At 31.2% G+C, this 20,537-nt stretch overlaps 1 protein-coding gene across 11 annotated transcripts in view; it reads left to right on the top strand.

The window, feature by feature from the left end:
* The window catches only part of LOC139511619 (myomegalin-like), an 86,416-nt gene that overhangs the window by 2,313 nt on the left and 63,566 nt on the right, over positions 1 to 20,537 (top strand). For 5 of the 11 annotated variants that reach the window (XM_071298541.1, XM_071298531.1, XM_071298533.1 and 2 more), the window contains exons 2-10: positions 7,173 to 7,243; positions 7,829 to 7,896; positions 9,596 to 9,700; positions 10,350 to 10,426; positions 10,939 to 11,062; positions 11,646 to 11,771; positions 15,172 to 15,203; positions 17,703 to 17,838; positions 18,176 to 18,247. In XM_071298541.1, the coding sequence (XP_071154642.1) occupies positions 7,173 to 7,243; positions 7,829 to 7,896; positions 9,596 to 9,700; positions 10,350 to 10,426; positions 10,939 to 11,062; positions 11,646 to 11,771; positions 15,172 to 15,203; positions 17,703 to 17,838; positions 18,176 to 18,247 (811 nt within the window). Of the gene's footprint in view, positions 1 to 2,470; positions 2,614 to 4,833; positions 5,036 to 7,172; positions 7,244 to 7,828; positions 7,897 to 9,595; positions 9,701 to 10,349; positions 10,427 to 10,938; positions 11,063 to 11,645; positions 11,772 to 15,171; positions 15,204 to 17,702; positions 17,839 to 18,175; positions 18,248 to 20,537 lie in introns of those variants that run through there. The other 6 variants (XM_071298535.1, XM_071298539.1, XM_071298532.1 and 3 more) reach the window with 5 other exon arrangements.

The following is a 20,537-nucleotide window of genomic DNA, read 5'->3' as shown; positions in this document are numbered from 1 at the left end:
CATCAGATGGACAAAAATATAAGTGGACATGGCTGGGTACTTATACATCCCGACACAAAAAGACACAATGAACAGATCTGAGAGTACTCGCAGTTATCTGACAGCTAGTTCAAAGCCACTAACAACTAATAAAAAAATCATGCATCTAAGACTAAACTATCAATCCGTACACATCCAACATCCAATGGATTTAGTGTAAAGACATCATAAACAGCCAGAGAAAAACATGACCTTGTGCAATGCCAAGTTACAGGTATCGACAGATTGTAGATCCATGAATATGTATACATGTATATATAACATACTAGTAAAATTTAGTTAGCTTTTAATCTACTGATAACAAAAATGCAAAATCAATATTTATTCCAATAAAAACAATATTCAATGATCTTATTACAGTGTTGAATAGGTAACCTTTACATTGATTTAAAGCTTTTAGACATAAAATGCTGTTTTATGTACAAAACACTTGGAATGTAAACATTCAGTGTAAGGAACTTGTACAACATTAACCTTGTTAAAATTTTCAAACTTTTGCTGATTTGGGTTAGAAAATTACTATTTGGATTTCAGGAATTTCTTAAGTTTGCCAAAAATACATGAAATATGGAAATTTAGAATCTTTATTTTTTGTATCAAAACATGTCAGACTAAAACTGTTGTAAGTGAATAAACTAAAGAAAGAAATAACTAGAGACAACTTGTACATTGTAATTGATATTAATTAATATGAAGATCTCTCACTTGTGTCACAATAGCCAGGGAAGTCATCGTCACAGAGCAGGTCTTTGAAATTCCTGTTTCACGTTTCCAGAGGAATGTAATAAAAAATTTTGGGTAAGACTTACTTGCCTGTGGGTAAATGCATTTTCAAAAAAAATTGGAAGACCTGCAGACACATGCAGAGTAGCTTTTGTCAGGTCAGCTATCAGTGAAAGGGTTAACTGTGTATGCAAGGTATTTGGTATTTGTGATGCCTTTTTTAACCAGTTGAGCATTTTGATTGCTGGTTGGTTTAAAATGTTTAATACTGTTTAAACTTTTTTAATAGAATGTTGAGAAAACTTCAAACAATAAAATGTATTCCTCAAATCTGACAAGGGGTGAACATGTTCATCAGGTCAAGATCTCTATATCTGCCCTGAAATTTTCAAACGCATCAGACAACTTGTTGTTGGGTTGCTACTGCTGAATTGGTTATTTGAAGGAAATTTTGCAGTTGAAGATAAACTACATGTAATAGCAGCCAAATTGTTCAGAGAAATAAGATCTACAAATAAGTCAACAGAACCAAAATTGTGAATATACCCCATAAAGAATGATTTCCCTTGAAAGTAAATTTTTCGTAAATTTTTGTAATCTTTTAGTTTTATATAAAAAATATTCTGCTCTGCAACTATATGTACAGTGCCAAATTAAACCAAACTTGGCCTAAATCATCCTTAGTATATCAAGTTTAAAAATCTAACTAGACCCAGCCCATCAACCAAGGTGGCCACATGGGGTAAAATACAGTTTTGCTAATATAATGTAAACTAAGGCATTTTTTAAAGAGCAAATCTGACAAGGGGTAAAGATGTTCATCAGGTCAAGATCTATCTGTGTTTTAAAATTTTCAGACCAACAGCCAACTCGTTATATTGCTGCCCTTAATTGGAGCTATTATATGTATTAATGTTTGTATATTGGTATCATGTCATCAGCGTCGTTCAAAGACATTTGGTTTCCGTACAATAACTTTAGTATAATTAAGTAAATAGAAATCTAAGAAATTAAAATACTAGGTTTAAAACCACAAAGGAAGATTGGGATTGATTTTTGGGGTAATGGTACCAACAGTTTAGGAATTAGGGGCTACATGTACATGTAGAGTTTTAGACTCAAATGGTCAATATGTTAAATTTCATGTAAGAATAAGAATCTTTTAAAATTAAAATAAAATATTCATGTACTTTACAGAATGTACTTCAAAATATACTACTATGCCAGACATTGTACATTGAATATGGTGCCATTGATATAAATTGATTATTTTTTTTTTTTCAAAAGTATGAAAATTGGCATTTTTAGAATTGTTAAAATGCTTAAATGATTTTTTTTTTTTTTTTTTTTTTGAATTACGAAATACTTTTTAAATGAAATAAAGTTGTCCTTTTATGTATGTATTAGATGTTTGTTTTAATGATAGTGTCTCATAAGTCGTTTTCAGCTGGCATCACTTTACTAAATGTAAGGTTCTTATGACTTTATGTGTATATATTTATATAGATAAAAAAAAATTATATACATTGTAGATACTGTACTGGATGGTGACACTACATGTATAATAAAATAAATCATATCTTAGCTTATCTTTTCAAAACCTGTATTAAAAAATGTATGTACTTTTGGAGTTTGGTTTGATAATAAAATTTTAACAAAGTGGTAACTTCCTCCAAAATACAGGAAATACCAGCAAGCACATTTATATGTTATGAGATGTTCCCCAACACCCCATCATCAACATTTTGACTTCCTGTTATTTAAGACAATGGAAGGATTTTGTGAACAGTGATGTAAATACACAACCAAATTACCAATGGATTGGAAACCATTTGTTTTGGGTCAAAACAAGTAAATATAAATCAATATCAATTTTGTTATTTACTGGTTCCAACTGTGATTGGTATAATTATGTTATTATCAGTTGATCTTATTTAGATAATTGTTGTTGATTTTTTGGCAGGAACTGAAAGTGATGTGATTGAGGGATGATAAATAACTAACATGGAGAAATATAAACTTGATAGTTTGTAGAGAAATACTTGATTGAAACTGTTATAAGAATTTTTATAAAGATTTTCTTACTTGGAATTGTGGTACTATGTTGTTACATGTAATTTTGTTGGCATGCTTCCACTTAAAATAACAAACGTGCAGATAAAAATTTACATTTCTTTTTCAGACATTTGACTTGACCAACTTGGACTTGACCATTGTGTCATTCATGAAAATATATGCTTCTCATTTTTAAGATTATAAATATAATTTAAAATTAAAAATTTTGAGCCTTTTGTTTCAATGTTTAAAAAGTCAACTTTTTTAATCAGAAATATACTCTTACAATTGTAAATATTAACGTATGTTTAAATTTGTTCCAAAATATTCTACTGAAGTAGATATATCTTTCATCTATGTTATAAACTTTTGGAAGGATAAATAATCATCTTAAAGATTATTGATTTAATACAATGTAGACAAAATCTTGAAATATGATAAAGTGCCATAAAAAATTTGACAGCTCTGTTTATTGCTGACCTCCCACTTTTATCTCCCCTGTGTATCAATACACTAATACATATCTAATTATTGGACTAATTGATTAATTAGACATGTGGTCAGTATATAAGCACAGCAAAACTCTTATGCTCATAGATAGTACAATTGTATATATATGTGTGTCTGCAAAAACATGTAAACAAACAAAATCTTAGAACTGGCTTTGAAAACAAAATATGTGTATCTTGAATTTTTCCAAAAAATTACTTGCTACTATGTCTAGAGCTACTATGCATGTGCTCTGAATACAAAGGGAAAAAAGTTGAGCAATGTTTTGGATTATTATTTCCATTGTATCATGGCATATAACACATCGTACCAGAGAGGATTCTTTTCCAATTTACAGGATTACATTTCAAATGGAAATTCATTTGTGATTTTATAAATATCGGAATCTGACAAAGGCTTTTGTGTTGATGATCTACCACTGTCCAGGAAAATAGTGTTCTTAAATAAAAATTACAATGTACACACTGTAAGGATAATGAGTCATTAATTTTGGAAAATATTACAGGATCCGTATGGTTTGAATAAATTCAGACTAGTATCACTATGTATCATTAGTAAGTAGAATTATATTGACTGTTTATATACATGTACATGATGTAGAGACTGCATCTCAATTTCTTCAACAATAAGCAAGATTTTTTTATGTAAGCTTATTAGAGTAATCACTGAAAATGTTGTTTCATTAGGGTTAGAGATTTTCAATCAAAACTCAAAAGAGCCACAAACCATAAATTGTTTAACTTTTGGTTATAGCATCATATGTTTGTGTCAAATTTTTCTCATGACACAGGGGGTAGCCTAGGGGGTCCCAGACCCCCTTTTGAGGGAAAAATTCAGTTGATTATGACATGAGCAGGCCCTCTTAGGCAGTCAGTAGTCCTTGCATACATTGTATATATATATATATATATTTAAGTGCTGGTGTTACATATATACATGTATGGTATCATGCACTAATGAACTTTAAGTTTTGTGTGGAAGCCAAACGACTTGGACTATAAATTATCAAAAGTTACAAGATTGAAATAAAATCTTTATGCAAAAACACATGACACTGTAATATACATGTTCATGTAAGCATGTATTTATTCTCTCTGGTTTAGTAGTACAGTTTGACTGACAAGATAGTACAATGTAATGTTAATAAAGGGGGTTTATATCTAATTACTAAAATATCTTTAAATAGACCAGTTAAAATTCTCGACTTTGCAATTCCATGTACAGTAAAATCTGATGTTTTTGGATCTATGTTCCTAAAATGATTTATGAATTCTTATTTCTTCCTACTCAGAGGTTTAATGATATTTTTGAAAAAAGGATTTTTGAGAAAAAGTTGCAAGAAACTTAAAAAAACTAACTACTATATTGTTAAAAGTACATTCTTTGTCAGGTTACACTGTTCCTTTTAAAGACAGTGAAAGTGTCGTGTGTGGACTTAGTTTAATTTAAACCATTGTCTGTGCCCATTGTTTCGGCAATGTGTATTGGTAATTTAATAGTAGGTATGTCTTACACACACGATTAAGCCCGGATCAATACCTAATAATTATATCAGATTGTCATCTTTTGATTGCACACGACCAGGAATTAAATGGATCAGCAATACTTTGTCCTGACCGATTGACTTATGACTGCTTTAGTTTGTACCTTTTCCAAAAATATTGTCAATAGGGGATTTTCGCATCATGATAAACTGATCAGGGCACCGGTAAGAAATTTTGATTTTTAGATTACAAATGATTTTAATCTTTTAGTTTTAAGTCATTTACTAGGTCAGTTTGATATTTTAATATTTTGAAATTTTAAAACTTTATAAAAATTATGTGAAGATTTTATAAAAAGAAAAAATCGGTTATATTTAATCATTGTGTCAATGAAAATAGTTAATTTTTATTGAAAATATGAAAATAAAAAAGTATGATCAGAGATATATGCTAATCAAAAGTTAACTAATGGTGCCTTGAATGTGTTATAACTTTAATTGCTTTAAATTTTGTTTATAACCTATTTTTGAAGTTGTTAATGTCTGTGTTTTGATATGCATCCAGCATGTTAATCCCTGACTTTGAAGAGATGTATGTTTATTGGTTACATGCCATCTGCTTGTTCAGTATTGACATAGTTGCCTTTTTTTAAACAGATTAGACAATGTATAATTTCATTGCATAATTGTAAGAGAGCAGATGGTTTACTGGTCTTTGAATAAATCTGAATGTTTTACCATATTGATTTTGCAAACTATGAATATTCCAGTTGTTTGTGACCTTTGACAGTTGTTATATTAGTATGTTAGATAATTTGTATTAACGTGAAAATTACAAAAAAAGTATAAAGTTGTACTGCTACATTTGTTTGAATAGATCAGTCATTTCAAGTTACTGGGGTGGAACAAAGGGGAGGAGGAGTAATGATGTTGGAACCCCCCTTTTTTCTGACGATCAATGCATTTGAATGGGGACATACAGCATAAGTTTAGTTGGATCCCCCCCCTTTTATTCTGGGTTGCCTCCTTTTAAAAATGACTGGATCTGTCCAGAGTTATGTTCAATTGGTTCATTGTAAATGAGGAACTGATCTAAAGCAGGCTTAAAATATAAATATAACATGTACATGTAAATGTAAATTACAGATGTTTGTCTTGACTATTCAATAATATAGATGTAGCATTTAAGATTCATTAAAGTGTAGAAATTTGATATGGAAAGGACATTAAATACAGTTTATGGTTATCAAATGTTAAAATTGTAAGATTTTATCAGCTGCTTAAAGTCATCTCCAGCCATTTTCATGTCTCACAATTAAAATGAGATTTTTTGGGACAAATGACTTCTCTTTTTCTAATAATCGCCTTGAGAGCAGAAAGTCGTGGGTTGATCCTCAACCAGGACAAAACAGAGAATTGAAATTTGGTATTTACTGCTTTTCTGTAATGCATAGGGCATTAATATAATTGCAAGACCAAAGATAGTGTCTTACTAATTTAATCATAATGTGTCTGGGTAGGTGATATGTATTTCAGCTGGGTTAATTATAACCTTGTGACCTACCACATTAAAAATTTACTTTTGTTTAGTACAAACACCAGGGTTTATATTCATATCACACCAAATACTTGTCTTGATATGTAATATTTGCCATTGGACATTATAAACACCAATTAATCATCATCTTCATTCATTTCCTGAATTATGACCCTGATGTCGTGATGAAAATGCACTAAATAGAATTGTTTTTATACACATTCTTTTCAGCAAAGAGAGATTTATATTCCCCAGAAGTTACTACCATTAGGCATATATTGAGCATTTATTTTTAGATAATTAAGGCACTTGCAAAAAATCAATACTGCATCAGAAAAAAAATAATAACTTCTTTATAATTTTCTTCTATTAGAAGAAATGATTACTGTGGAACTGATATTCTGTTCAATAAATCACAACCAGCATTATGTTACAATTGTAATTTAGAATAATTAGAATCATTTGACACTTAATTAAGTTTTATATAATTGGTCATATAAAAGTAGAATAAAGTTCTGTTTTGCTGTACATGTAAAACATGTAGAGATGTCAATCTAGCAGCTGTTTCCTAAAGTACTTGCAGAATTGTTTTATGAGAACTGAAAAAAAGATGATGTACATTTAGTACACGTATTCTTGAACTTTGAAGATTATCAGACATACATGTAGGGCCAGAAAATCTCAAGAGGGTGTGGATAGATGGTTCAACCCTAATAATTGTGGATTTTTGTGAGCCCAATTTAACCTTTAAACTTTTTCAAATGTGAAGTAATATTGTGATATGATTGAATATTTTGTTCATAATGTTTATGTTTTTCATTTCAGCACTAATGCCAATGTATTACATGAGGTAACCTTTGGGACACACATGGAGTACCCAGACGGCTCTGTTCCAAGTAAGTCAAATTCAGTCATGCCTAATGACTATAAATATTGAATAATATAGATTCTCAATACAATATAGCTGCATCAATATGAATTTGGTTGTTAAATGACTACAACCAACATTTTGCACTTGAGCAATTTTATTTATACTTGTCTTATATTTCAACCATCTTCTGCTGTACTGGTAATAATATAAACAAATGGAGAAGGATACTTGGAAATAGACAGGTCATGGAAAATTTCATTGTGAGATGGCTCATGCATATTTATGAAGTGCTGACCCTCAACATACAAGTATGGGGGATCTTTATGATGTGATAAGTATACATACCAGTACCCATTTTCCTGATACATGTATAAGTAATTACAAATTCATAATAGAAACCAAGTTATTTTTACGGAAACTAGATGCAATTTAATTTGTCTTAATTACAAGTGTAAAATTATTGCCAATTTCAATCAAGTGTTGCTGTATCTTCATGACGAAAAAAAGAACACAGATTGTAAATTGAGAAATGGAAAAAAAAAATCTCATTTTTCTACATTTACATTAGCAATGATTAGTGTAACACTTAATATATATATTTTATTTGCAGTGGTTGCCAAGAACAACAGTGGGAGGATGTCCCCTGTGAGAGGCAGAACAATGAAGGAGTACGATCAGGTAATTATGGTCAATGTAATACTAGCTAAACATAGATTTTGTAATCTACATTTCAGGATTACATTACTCTCTTGATAGCTAATAAATGCCTTTTAAAAAAATTTATCCTGATTTAGAGTAATTTCTCGCAATTTGATTGGATGATATTGTCGTAATAAATTTCAATACAATTTTTTATTACATCAATTGGGATTATTTCCCATATTTATTACGTCAATTGGAGTTGTCCCCCTTACACCATTTGACCTAACAAAAAAAAAAAATTGAGTTGCTTTATAGTTCTAATATTTTTAGTTTTTCACAGTTTTATATTAAATATCTAAAATATATTTGGTTGATACTGTCCTAATACGTTTCACCCGATATGAATTTTATTGACCTGAAAAATTCTCGTATTAGGGCAACTGCACACTGTGTAACTAATTATTTCAATTATTATCTCAAATTCAATTGAAAATTGACATAAGTTGTAAGTGATTGGATAAGTTATTGTTACTTATTTATTTTTCAAAAACATGATAGAATACATCTACACTCATGGGACAAAAGTGAGTTCTCTCTCGAAAAATGTCCTATCATTTCGAGTAAAATCGATATTTTCAAAAAAATATTACCAAGTAACTGTATGAGTGATTTTTATAATATAGATACCAAAAGATGTAGAAATGTCGGAAGTTTTATTGTTAATTTGGGCATAATTTTCGTGAGTTTCGTTTTCATCATCTAATGGGTTAAACACAAATGCAAATTTTTACGATTTTAATATGGTTAGAATAATAGCAAACTTTTCAAGAAATATTTTTCTTTGTGTGCATCTCGTCAGAAAATTAAAATGAGCATGAATAATATGATAACCAAATAAACAATAAAACCTCAGACATTTCTACATCTTTTGGTATCTATTTGATAAAAATCGCTCATACAGCTACGTATACTTAGTAATAATTTTTTGAAAAATATCGATTTTTGTTGAAATGATAGGATTTTTTTTTACTGGGAACTCACTTTTGTCCAATGACTGTACATACTTATATAATATATGAATGTTGCTTAGTAATCCTAAAAACATTATTTTGAGTTGAAATGAGTTTTGGGGTTTCAAATAACAAAGTATAGACTAAAGTTCTAGATTTTGCTCATAGGTAGCCAAACGCTATGAAAGACAGTGTGTGATAAGAGCCATAAATAGATACATAGTCATGATAGTTATATATTTGTAATTATTGCTTTTTGATGTACAAGTCAAACTTTAAAGGCGTTCTAATTTTAAATCAGATTTTATCCCCTTTCAGTCAGATACTTCAACGAAGATCATGAATAATTTCTATATTCATATAAATCAAATAATATTAATGAATCAACAGGGATTTAAAACTTCTTTTTATTGACACTATATTGAGTTTAATTGCTGCAAATTTGGTTCTTCTATCTGACAATCTTGCATCATATTATAATTCTAGAAGAAAATTTATCAACATAATTGCAATTTTCATTTTAAATATAAATTTGCTACTTTTTTTTTTTTTTTGAATTTGTAGTGCATCACATACATAATGAATAATTAGATTTCATTTGTGGTTGTAAGTCTGCAAATGTACATCCAGCGTAAAGTCTTTCTATCCCATAAAAACATTATACATTCAGAATAAAAATAAGTGTTATGCAGTATGCACCATAATATAATTTCCATTTTCTGTAGCAATTGACAGAGCTGAAAAAAGAAAACTTTAGTTTAAAGTTGAGGATATACTTCCTTGAAGAGAGGATGCAACAGAAATTTGGTGACAGTGATGTCTTTAAAACAGTATGTATAATTTTTAATGCAATCAAATGGTATGTTCCAACAATAGTTGATTTTTTTTTGTTGTAACAGGGGAAAGACAGATAAATACAAAATGTACCTGTAATCAACAAAGAATGATCCAAAACACATTATGATATCATGGAGACTAAAAATGAGATAGAGGTACGTTAGTCAAACAGAAATGTTCTTCAAACAACAAAGCCACTAAATATTGTTGACCTGTTACTAGCTCACTAATCAACATGCATATCATATCAGAAGGAAAGCCTTCCATAATAAAATCGTACAGCATATTTAGATCATAAAAAATGCTTTCTTTTTAGACACAAAGCACATTCATAAACTTCATTAGGCTCGTTCAGGAAACAAAGAATAGCTGAATACAGATACATGTATTGAAACTAACTACCTCCATACAAATTATTGATGACATAGGCCTCATTGCTTTAAAAAAAAACAAAAAAAAACTATAGTGCCATTGACTCGTCACAGACGATACAGACACAATTAATATATGATTTATGATGGACAGTGAGACTGCTTGATATCTAGGATAATCTAAATTTTATGTATTTGTATTTAATTATAGCTAACATATGGTGTGAAGAAAAATTGTATTGAATATGATCAAAATGTTTTTTCATTACAGAATATAGAACTGAAGGTTGAATTAGAGAGTGTTAAAAATGAATATTCAGACAAACAAGAGTTGTTAAAGAAAGCATCGTAAGTTTGTTCAATATGCTACATAAACTATTTGATACATATACAGCAACCTATATAAAAATAAGGAGTGTGGTATGCTTGCCAATAAGACAACGATCCAGAGTTCAAATGACAAAGATATTAAGCTTCCTAGTTCTCTTTTCCCTGCTGACTAAAGTTGGGCCATTTAGTGTTACCTTTATTCATCATTATGTCATTCTGCAACAAACAGTTTTTGCTCTAAATGCCTTCACATAGTGTTTACAATGATGAAGTACAGATTGACTTCAGTGTTGTATTCCCTATGCTGATTTTTGTCAAATTTAAAGTACTTCAGACTATTTTTTTGATGGTTGGACACATCTAGCTCTTTCAGAATCCTTCATTTCGTGTAATGTATATTTTCCAAAGTAGAACTAGAAGGAAGTCCTCATACTCATGGTACTAAACCTTATCAAATTTTGTTGCTAATATTAATATTTTTTTTAGCCTAGCAATATATTAAAAGTAACACATATACTTTTCCATTCCAGAAATGCCATGGAAGCAATGTCAAAGCAGCATGAGGTAGAACTCAATGGAATTAGGGACCAGATTGAAAAGGAACATCAGAAAAATACCAAACAATTGCTTGATGAAATCAATGAAAAACACCAGGTAATGCTACCTTTCTCCAACTATAGCTGAAAAAAGTTATGTCATTAACTGTTCTAGAGTTTTGCCCCTTTATTACTGGGAAAATTGCATTTTTTTTATTTTCCACATATTTTATTTGTCTCACTAAATTTTATGAAATGCATACACAATGTTAAGTACCACAACAAGCAGATAGAGTACAAATTTGGGCAGTGATTAATTTACAGTTCTAGACTTATGCCACTTTTTTAAATTTGAAATTGTGAAGCTTGTGCAGGGGCAATAATCTCAAATCTTGGATTTGTGTCCATTCTACAAAACTAGTATTCAAAATTTGCTTTCCCTGCAATTACTTCTGAGGTCTTTACTAAATTATTTGAATTTTGGAAATTTTGTCATAGAAAATTAATACTTACTTGATGAAGTTGGACTGTTTAAAATTTTGTTGTTCATGACTTAATCCTTTTAATAAATAAAAAAATTGCTTATATTTCTGTTTATGGAGGAAAGCTTAGAGTATTCATGAACCAAATTTCAGGTCTGTTCTTGATGCTAATCAATCATGGCAATTGGGGGCAAATAGAAAATACTATTTCTTTTACAGGAATTGGGTAAAGGAAACAAGAGACTTGAAGAGACAGACAGGGAAGTTAAATATTTACAGGAACAGATTGCTCAATCTCAGACTCAATATGCTGAATTTGGTCATAAGACACAGATACAAATTCAGGTAACTAGAGATTTAAAGATGTTTTGTGAATTAGGTCTCTAATACTTCTTCTGCTTTCAGATTTTTGTAATATCTTATTTTTAGGGGCAAAGTTTATCATGTGCTTTATTAATATAGCTCCCCTGTCACCAACAGAACTGACTATTAAATACAGATAAAATGGCTCTAATGTCTTATAAATTAATAGCAATGTGTGTCTTCACCTTTAATCAAGAGTTTAATCTATCATCAGACAATAAGAAAGTATTGCCATGCATTTTTTTATGCCCCACCTACGATAGTAGAGGGACATAATGTTTTCTGGTCTGTACGTCCGTCTGTCTGTTTGTCCGTTCGTCCCACTTCAGGTTAAAGTTTTTGGTCAAGGTAGTTTTTGATGAAGTTGAAGTCCAATCAACTTGAAACTAAGTACACATGTTCCTAATGATATGATCTTTCTAATTTTAATGCCAGATAAGAGTTTTGACCCTAATTTCACGGTCCACTGAACATAAAAAATGATAGTGCTAGTGGGGCATCCGTGTACTGGGGACACATTCTTGTTTGCAAGTAGAATGATAGTAACCTTCTACTGTGAAAGTACTTTTATTCATGGGGAACCAATTTTCTCGGTTTTCGTGGATGACTTTATCCACTATTTAAATGTCCAACGAAATAAAACAACCGTTGCCCAAATCAAGACATGGAAATATCCCTATGTAGGTTTGACTTCTGATATGATCTAGAGAATGTATCACAGGCACATGTTTCTATCCATGTGAATACCCACTATCAACGTATATTTAAGTTGATAGTGGCTCTTCCCATGGATAGAAACAAGTGCCTGTGGAATATATATATATTGAATATCGCCAAATCTGAGAGTACTATAATAGTAGTCACAGGGCAAAAGCAGTTTGAACTACAATTGCATGTGTACCCAGATTCTACCCATTTAATCTTTAACAACCTAAACTGTACAACTTTTGATCTTGTAATTCTGATAAAAAATATTTTTGATCGATGAAAGTCAGAAATCCGGTATTGATATGCTATGATAAAGTGTTCATTTTATATCCTTATAGTTCTCGTATGTTTGGGAAATAATAATTTCATGCTGGGCTTGCTTTTGATAGAATTATTTTCAATTCAAGATACATTAATAGCATTTGTTTATGTTACTGTTTTCTTTAGGACTAAGGTGACATGTTTATGGCCTAATTAACATATTTGATGGTCTTTAATCTGTTGATCACTCTTCAGGTTGCAGTCTTGTAATTGACTGCTCCATAGGCTTACATGCTAAACAGCTGATCTTTGAAAATAAAAAAATAAAAAATGCTACATAGAAAAAAAATTTCATGTTCATATCATGTATGTACTAATGTGAAAATGTGATTTAATCGAATAAAAAGTGGGTCATGCCACGAAGAATAAAAAGTTACGTAACCCTGAAGTCAAAATTTTTTATACCCCCGCTTTAAAAAAGGGGGGGGTATACTGTTTTACCTCTGTCTGTCAGTCCGTCCGTCAGTCCGTCCGTCCATCAGTCTGTCCGTCCGTCTGTCAGTCAGTCCGTCCCATGAAACTTTCGTCACATTTTTCTCAGGAACTACACATCCACCCTTTCTGTAATTTGGTATCAACATTTATATATGTCAGCCATACCGTGTGATGCGTTTTCAGATTCATCACTTGACAACTTCCTGTTTACCGAACACTTGTATGATTTTACACATGATAGCCAAGTTGAAAATTTTCGTCACATTTTTCTCAGGAACTACAATACAAGGATTTCTGAAATTTGGTTTCAGGATTTATATACATGTAAGTCAGCTATACCGTGTGATGCGTTTTCAGATTCATCACTCGACAAACTTCCTGTTTACCGAACACTTGTATGATTTAACACATGATAACCAAGTTGAAAATTTTCGTCACATTTTTCTCAGGAACTACAATACAAGGATTTCTGAAATTTGGTTTCCGGATTTATATAAGTCAGCTATAACGTGTGATGCGTTTTCAGATTCATCACTCGACAACTTCCTGTTTACCGAACACTTGTATGATTTTACACATGATAACCAAGTTAAAAATTTTCGTCACATTTTTCTCAGGAACTACAATACAAGGATTTCTGAAATTTGGTTTCAGGATTTTTATAAGTCAGCTATACCGTGTGATGCGTTTTCAGATTCATCACTCGACAACTTCCTGTTTACCGAACACTTGTATGATTTTACACATGATAACCAAGTTAAAAATTTTCGTCACATTTTTCTCAGGAACTACAATACAAGGATTTCTGAAATTTGGTTTCAGGATTTTTATAAGTCAGCTATACCGTGTGATGCGTTTTCAGATTCATCACTCGACAACTTCCTGTTTACCGAACACTTGCATATTTTTACACTATTAATATTATCCACTTGCGGCGGGGGTATAATCAGTGAGCAGTAGCTCGCAGTTTCACTTGTTTTTTCTACTTTCTGTTTGCTGTTTTTACTAGGCTGCACCACTTCCAGTAAACATGATATCCTTCCACTTTCTTGGATTGATATCCCCAAAAAGATTTTTTTTAAACCTATATATATGTTTCAATTCAGGATAAACCTATAATCAAACAGAAAAAGTTGAGTCCAGAAAAAAAAATCAGAAAAAAATGGACTATTTTGTTTCCCTCCATGTTTTGACATGCACCGGAAACTGGAGTTGTAATACAAGACTGGTACCTACATCGGGTTAATTAGTGTGGTCATTACGATTTACACGGGTCAACGTTTACTTTGCAATTTCCTTCAATCCAGACAATTTGTAACCTTCATTTATAATGTCGAAAACTAAAATCCACGAATATAAAAAACCCCGAACATGTTTATGTTGCTCAAACCACAGAAAATTGATACCCACGAATTAAAGTTCTTTCACAGTATATTCTATTTATATGTAAATTGATTAAACCCCACCTAGGGGCATTATGTTTTTCAGTCTTTGCGTCTGTTTATTTGTTTGTCCATTTGTCATGCTTCAGGTTTTTAGTCGAGGTATTTTTTAATGCTAAATTAGAGTTTTTACCTCAATTGCATAGTCCACTGAAAATAGAAAAATGATAGTGCCCACTTCAGGTTAAAGTCTTTGGTCAAGGTAGATTTTGATGAAAGGGAAGTCAAATTAACTTGAAACTTGGTGCATATGTTCTCTATGATGTTATTTTTCTAATTTTGATGTCAAATTAGAATTTTGACCCGAATTTCTGGGTCCACTGAACATAGAAAATGATAACTGCAAGTGGGGTTTCCATGTACATGAACACATTCTTGTTTTTAACATACAGTTATATGCTTTAATGCAATTTATCATACTTTCTTGTATCAACTTTTAATGTTTTTATGTTACTCTATGTTTTTTTATTCTGTAGGATCTAAGAGATGCACTTGCAGCTAAAGAAAGGTAATTCTTTACAGTATTATTTATTTAATTAGATCCTTAAGTTTCTATTTGTTCTTTCTGCCTGACATAAAGGAAGGGTGTTAGCTAAAAGAGCTTCTCGAATTCTTATCCTTTTCTTGACTTGTTGATTATTTTTGATGCCCTACCTACGATAACACCTATGATAGTAGAGGGGCATTATCATGTTTTCTGGTCTGTGCATCTGTTCCTTCTGTTCGTTTCGTTTGTACGTCCTTCTGTCCCGCTTCAGGTTAAGGTTTTTGGTCAAGATAGTTTTTGATAAAGTTGAAGTCCAACCAACTTGAAATTTAGTACAAATGTTCCCTATGATATGATCTTTCTAATTTCAATGCCACATAAGATTTTTGGTGTCTTCCCGATTGTCCCACTTTTTGAAATTCCAGGTAAAAAGGTAATGAAATTTTGTGGGACAATCGGGAATATGTTTGTGGGACAATTGGGAAGTTTAAATGTGGGACAATTGGGAACTGTTTTTATAGTGATTAATTTGTTTTTATAGCGTGTTGCAGTTAATCAAAGGTTACTAATCAATGTAACTTATAAAATATGAACAAAATAAGAACAAATAATAATATTTACATATTTTATTTTGCTCATAGTAGGTACATTTGAAGTATCATATAATATAATATGAAGTCTTTTAAAAAAAAAATTTTTTTTTAGTCTTAAGATGCATATTTTTTTTAATTATTTTTTATTGGCTTTGAACTAGCAGTCAGTACTGCGAGTACTCTCAGATCTGTACTTAGTGTCTTTGTTGTGGTGATGTCCCAAGCCAGGAGCCTGTAAGTCAGTGGTTGTCGTTTGTAGCCGTGTAACATATTTGTTTTTCGTTCATTATTTTGTACATGAATTATGCCATTAGTTTTCTCGTTTTACATTAGTCATTTTGGGGCCTTTTGTGTAGATATGTGGTATGGGATTTGCTCATTTTTGAAGGCCGTATGGTGACCTATAGTTGTTAATTTCTGTGTCATTTGGTCTCTTTTGGAGAGTTGTGTCTCATTGACAATCATACCACATCTTCTTATTTCTTATGGAAGTCTGGCTCTTCTTTATAATTGGTGAAGAGTCCTGTTGACTGCAAAAACAATGGGAAAATTGGAAAAACAACCTTTAACAGTGATTCTTGGAAAGGCTGATCTGGAAAAATTCTAGACAGCAGCAAATTTAGAGAAAATAGATGGGGGTACAAGAAATGATTTTACCAGAAGCATGTGCATCCCATATAAAAAAAAATCGAATTTCTCAAATATGTATTTTTTTCAATCAATTATAACAAAGAAGTTGAAATAATAAGATTTGTGTTCTAAAAAAAGAGAAAACTCCAAAATTGAAAAATTGACAGAATGGACACAAAAAAGCAATAAAATTTTATAAAACTTTCTTATATTAACACCTACTTCTAGTTTTTTTTTAGTTAGATCTATTCAGATTGGTCCACTCTATCTTTATTGAAAGTATGAAAAAAAATTAAGTTTAATTGTGAAACTGTGATTTTTTTCATGATAATAGCCCAAAAATAGATAACATTTGATGAAAACTGAGAAAATCATCAGAATTTGGTACTGAAAATGGCTGTAGCAAAAATAAGTGCACCACCATATGATTTTCGTCACCAATTATTTTTCTCGAGTCATATATAAACCCAAAAATCAGGTTCAGAAAAAAAGTTTAATTCAAGACCTTAAAAGATCTATTTCATAAATCAGAAATAGTATATTTTATTAATCAAAAGTGTATCAATCTAATGATTTAAAAAACATTTTTTTTTTATACTTTCATAAAATTAATATTAAATGTGCAATAATTAATTCTTGTTTATTTAGCAAAACAAACAACAGTTACCTTGTTTATCTAAGAACATTTTACTACATAAAATAATGTGGGACAATCAGAACTTTTCATGTGGGACAATCAGAACTCTAAAATTTTTAAAAAGTGGGACAATCGGGAATAAACCAGATTTTTGTTCCCAATTTCATGGTCCACTGAACATAGAAAATGATAGTGCTAGTGGGGCATATGTGTACTATGGACACATTCTTGTATTAAACATTTAGTTCATTTGATCTCATCTCTGTTGTGGTCAAAATTTATTAATGATTTTATATTTCTTGCTATCCTCTAAAATTTCTTTTTTGACATCAAGAAAAGGGTGTACATGCCTGACAGCACATAAATAGAACGTTTTTTTGTTGGCAGATCATAAGAGAAGAACGGTTATTAAAGTTTGTCTGTATATTGTTTAAATATCCTGAGAAAAACAATTACCACCACCAAGTCTTGTGCAATTAGATATTTCTCCACTCTCAATAGTTAAATTCTGAATATTTACAACACTCTGACAGTCTCTTGCTTTAAATTTGAAAATTTATATTAATTTCTACCAGTAAGTCAATTTCTAAAATGCTTTTGATTACATCTCAGCTAATGTATTTGTAGTGCATTTGAAATTTTGACTTATGATGATTTCAGTTTGATTGGGGAACTTCAGAAGGAAACAAACAATTATAATGGAAACATGCAGAAACTTCAACAAGCCAAGGATGAATTGAGTGACAAAATAGAAAAGTTTGAAAAAGAAGTCAACAGAAAGGACAGAGATATTGAGGTGTGTATGCTACTAGAAATTTGGATGCAATGTTTATTTTTCTTACGTTTGATTAGCATTGTTCAGAGTTCATAAAATATAGAATGACAGCATGTATGCATTTTTCGTATTACTTTAAACATATAGGATATGTTGATTCATATAGAGATTGAGTTAAATCTGTTGGTTATTTATCCATTTACAACTTATACTGAATTTTCTCCTAGGAAAAAATTATTCTTCTACTTCATTCTTCTCAGCCTATGTGTTCACTTGTTAAATGTATGTCTTAACTATGTGAATATGTTTTGCATGTTATGTATTAAAAATGTTTTTATTTTATTGTTTATTTCATCAGCAATTAACATCAGTTGTCCATGAAAAGACTTTTGTTGATGGAGAGTCTATTTTAGTCAATAATCATCTACAGGTTTGTCTCCCTTTATCTTGGTGACAGCTTTTAATATTCTATAACATAAATTGGACATTTATGGGAAGTAACCTATAATTAAAAGAATTTTCACTATTTTAAAAGTGATTGAAGATTAATAAGATAGGAGACTTACATTTATAACAAGGGAATCACTCAAGGAAAAAGATATGCTTAAACTGATTCCATATAACATCTGATTGCTTTACCGATAGACAGCATTGACTTATAAAAGTGATTTATGTCATTAAGCTTTTGAAAATTTTCAATGCAGCTTAAATGTGTTTTTTTTTATAAATAGAGTTATCTGCCTTTAGTGTTATGTACCTCCATATCTCTTTTAACTACTAAACTAAACTTAGGAGTATTCTGGTATTTCAATTATATTTATCCTATTGATTCTTTTCACTGGTAATAGGTGGTTTGATTTCATTCAATTTGGCACTTGATTAGCTGGACAGTGCTGGTTGCATACAGTATACAATTGTTGAGGCCTGTTCCATAAAAAAAAATATTTTGAGGTCATTGTAAGGGCTGGCATATACGAGGGGGAGGACAGGGGGGTACCCTTCTCCCTTCTCCCACCCCTCTTCTCCTTTCTCCTACCCCTGTTCTCCTTTCTCCCATTAGAATAAAACATCTCCTTTTGAGATATTTTTTCTTGAAATATTAGAATTTTTTTTTAAAGGAGAGATATTTTATTTTTTCTCCTTTCTCCAACTTTTTCTCCTTTCTCCAACTTTTTTAGCTCACCTGGCCCGAAGGGCCAAGTGAGCTTTTCTCATCACTTGGCGTCCGGCGTCCGTCGTCGTCGTCGTCCGTCGTCGTCCTGCGTCCGGCGTTAACTTTTACAAAAATCTTCTCCTCTGAAACTACTGGGCCAAATTTAACCAAACTTGGCCACAATCATCATTGGGGTATCTAGTTTAAAAATTGTGTCCGGTGACCCCGCCAACTAACCAAGATGGCCGCCATGGCTATAAATAGAACATAGGGGTAAAATGCAGTTTTTGGCTTATAACTCAAAAACCAAAGCATTTAGGGCAAATCTGACATGGGGTAATATTGTTAATCAGGTTAAGATCTATCTGCCCTGAAATTTTCAGATGAATCTGACATTCCGTTGTTAGGTTGCTGCCCCTGAATTGGTAATTTTAAGGAAATTTTGTTGTTTTTGGTTATTATCTTGAATATTATTTCAGATAGAGATAAACTGTAAAAAGCAATAATGTTCAGCAAAGTAAGATCTACAAATAAGTCAACATGACCAAAATGATCAGTTGACCACTTTAGGAGTTATTGCCCTTTATAGTCAATTTTTAACCATTTTTCGTAAATCTTAGTAATCTTTTAGAAAAATCTTCTCCTCTGAAACTGCTGGGCCAAATTATTTGAAACTTGGCCACAATCATCATTGGGGTATCTAGTTTAAAAATTGTGTCCGGTGACCCCGCCAACTAACCAAGATGACCGCCATGGCTATAAATAGAACATAGGGGTAAAATGCAGTTTTTGGCTTATAACTCAAAAACCAAAGCATTTAGAGCAAATCTGACATAGGGTAAAATTGTTAATCAGGTGAAGATCTATCTGCCCTGAAATTTTCAGATGAATTGGACAACCTGTTTTTGGGTTGCGGCCCCTGAATTGGTAATTTTAAGGAAATTTTGCTGTTTTTGGTTATTATATTGAATATTATTATAGATATAGGTAAACTGTAAACAGCAATAATGTTCAGCAAGGTCAGATTTACAAATAAGTCAACATGACCAAAATGGTCAGTTGACCTCTTTAGGAGTTATTGCCCTTTAAAGTCAATTTTTAACCATTTTTCGTAAATTTTATATATCTTTTACTAAAATCTTCTTCTCTGAAACTGCTGTGCCAAATTGATCCAAACTTGGCCACAATCATCTTTGGGGTTTCTTGTTTAAAAAATGTGTCCGGTGACCTGGCCATCAAACCAAGATGGCCGCCACGGCTAAAAATAGAACATAGGGGTAAAATGCAGTTTTTGGCTTATAACTCAAAAACCAAATAATTTAGAGAAAATCTGACATGAAGTAAAATTGTTAATCAGGTCAAGATCTATCTGCCCTGAAATTTTCAGATGAATTGGACAACCTGTTTTTGGGTTGCGGCCCCTGAATTGGTAATTTTAAGGAAATTTTGCTGTTTTATATTGAATATTATTATAGATATAGGTAAACTGTAAACAGCAATAATGTTCAGCAAAGTAAGATCTACAAATAAGTCAACATGAACGAAATCGTCAATTGACCCCTGTAGG

The sequence above is a fragment of the Mytilus edulis genome, chromosome 2 (genome assembly GCF_963676685.1).
Source record: "Mytilus edulis chromosome 2, xbMytEdul2.2, whole genome shotgun sequence".
Classification (NCBI taxonomy): domain Eukaryota; kingdom Metazoa; phylum Mollusca; class Bivalvia; order Mytilida; family Mytilidae; genus Mytilus; species Mytilus edulis.
The sequence above is the reverse complement of the archived record's forward strand: the minus strand, read 5'-3'. Positions and strand labels throughout refer to the sequence as shown.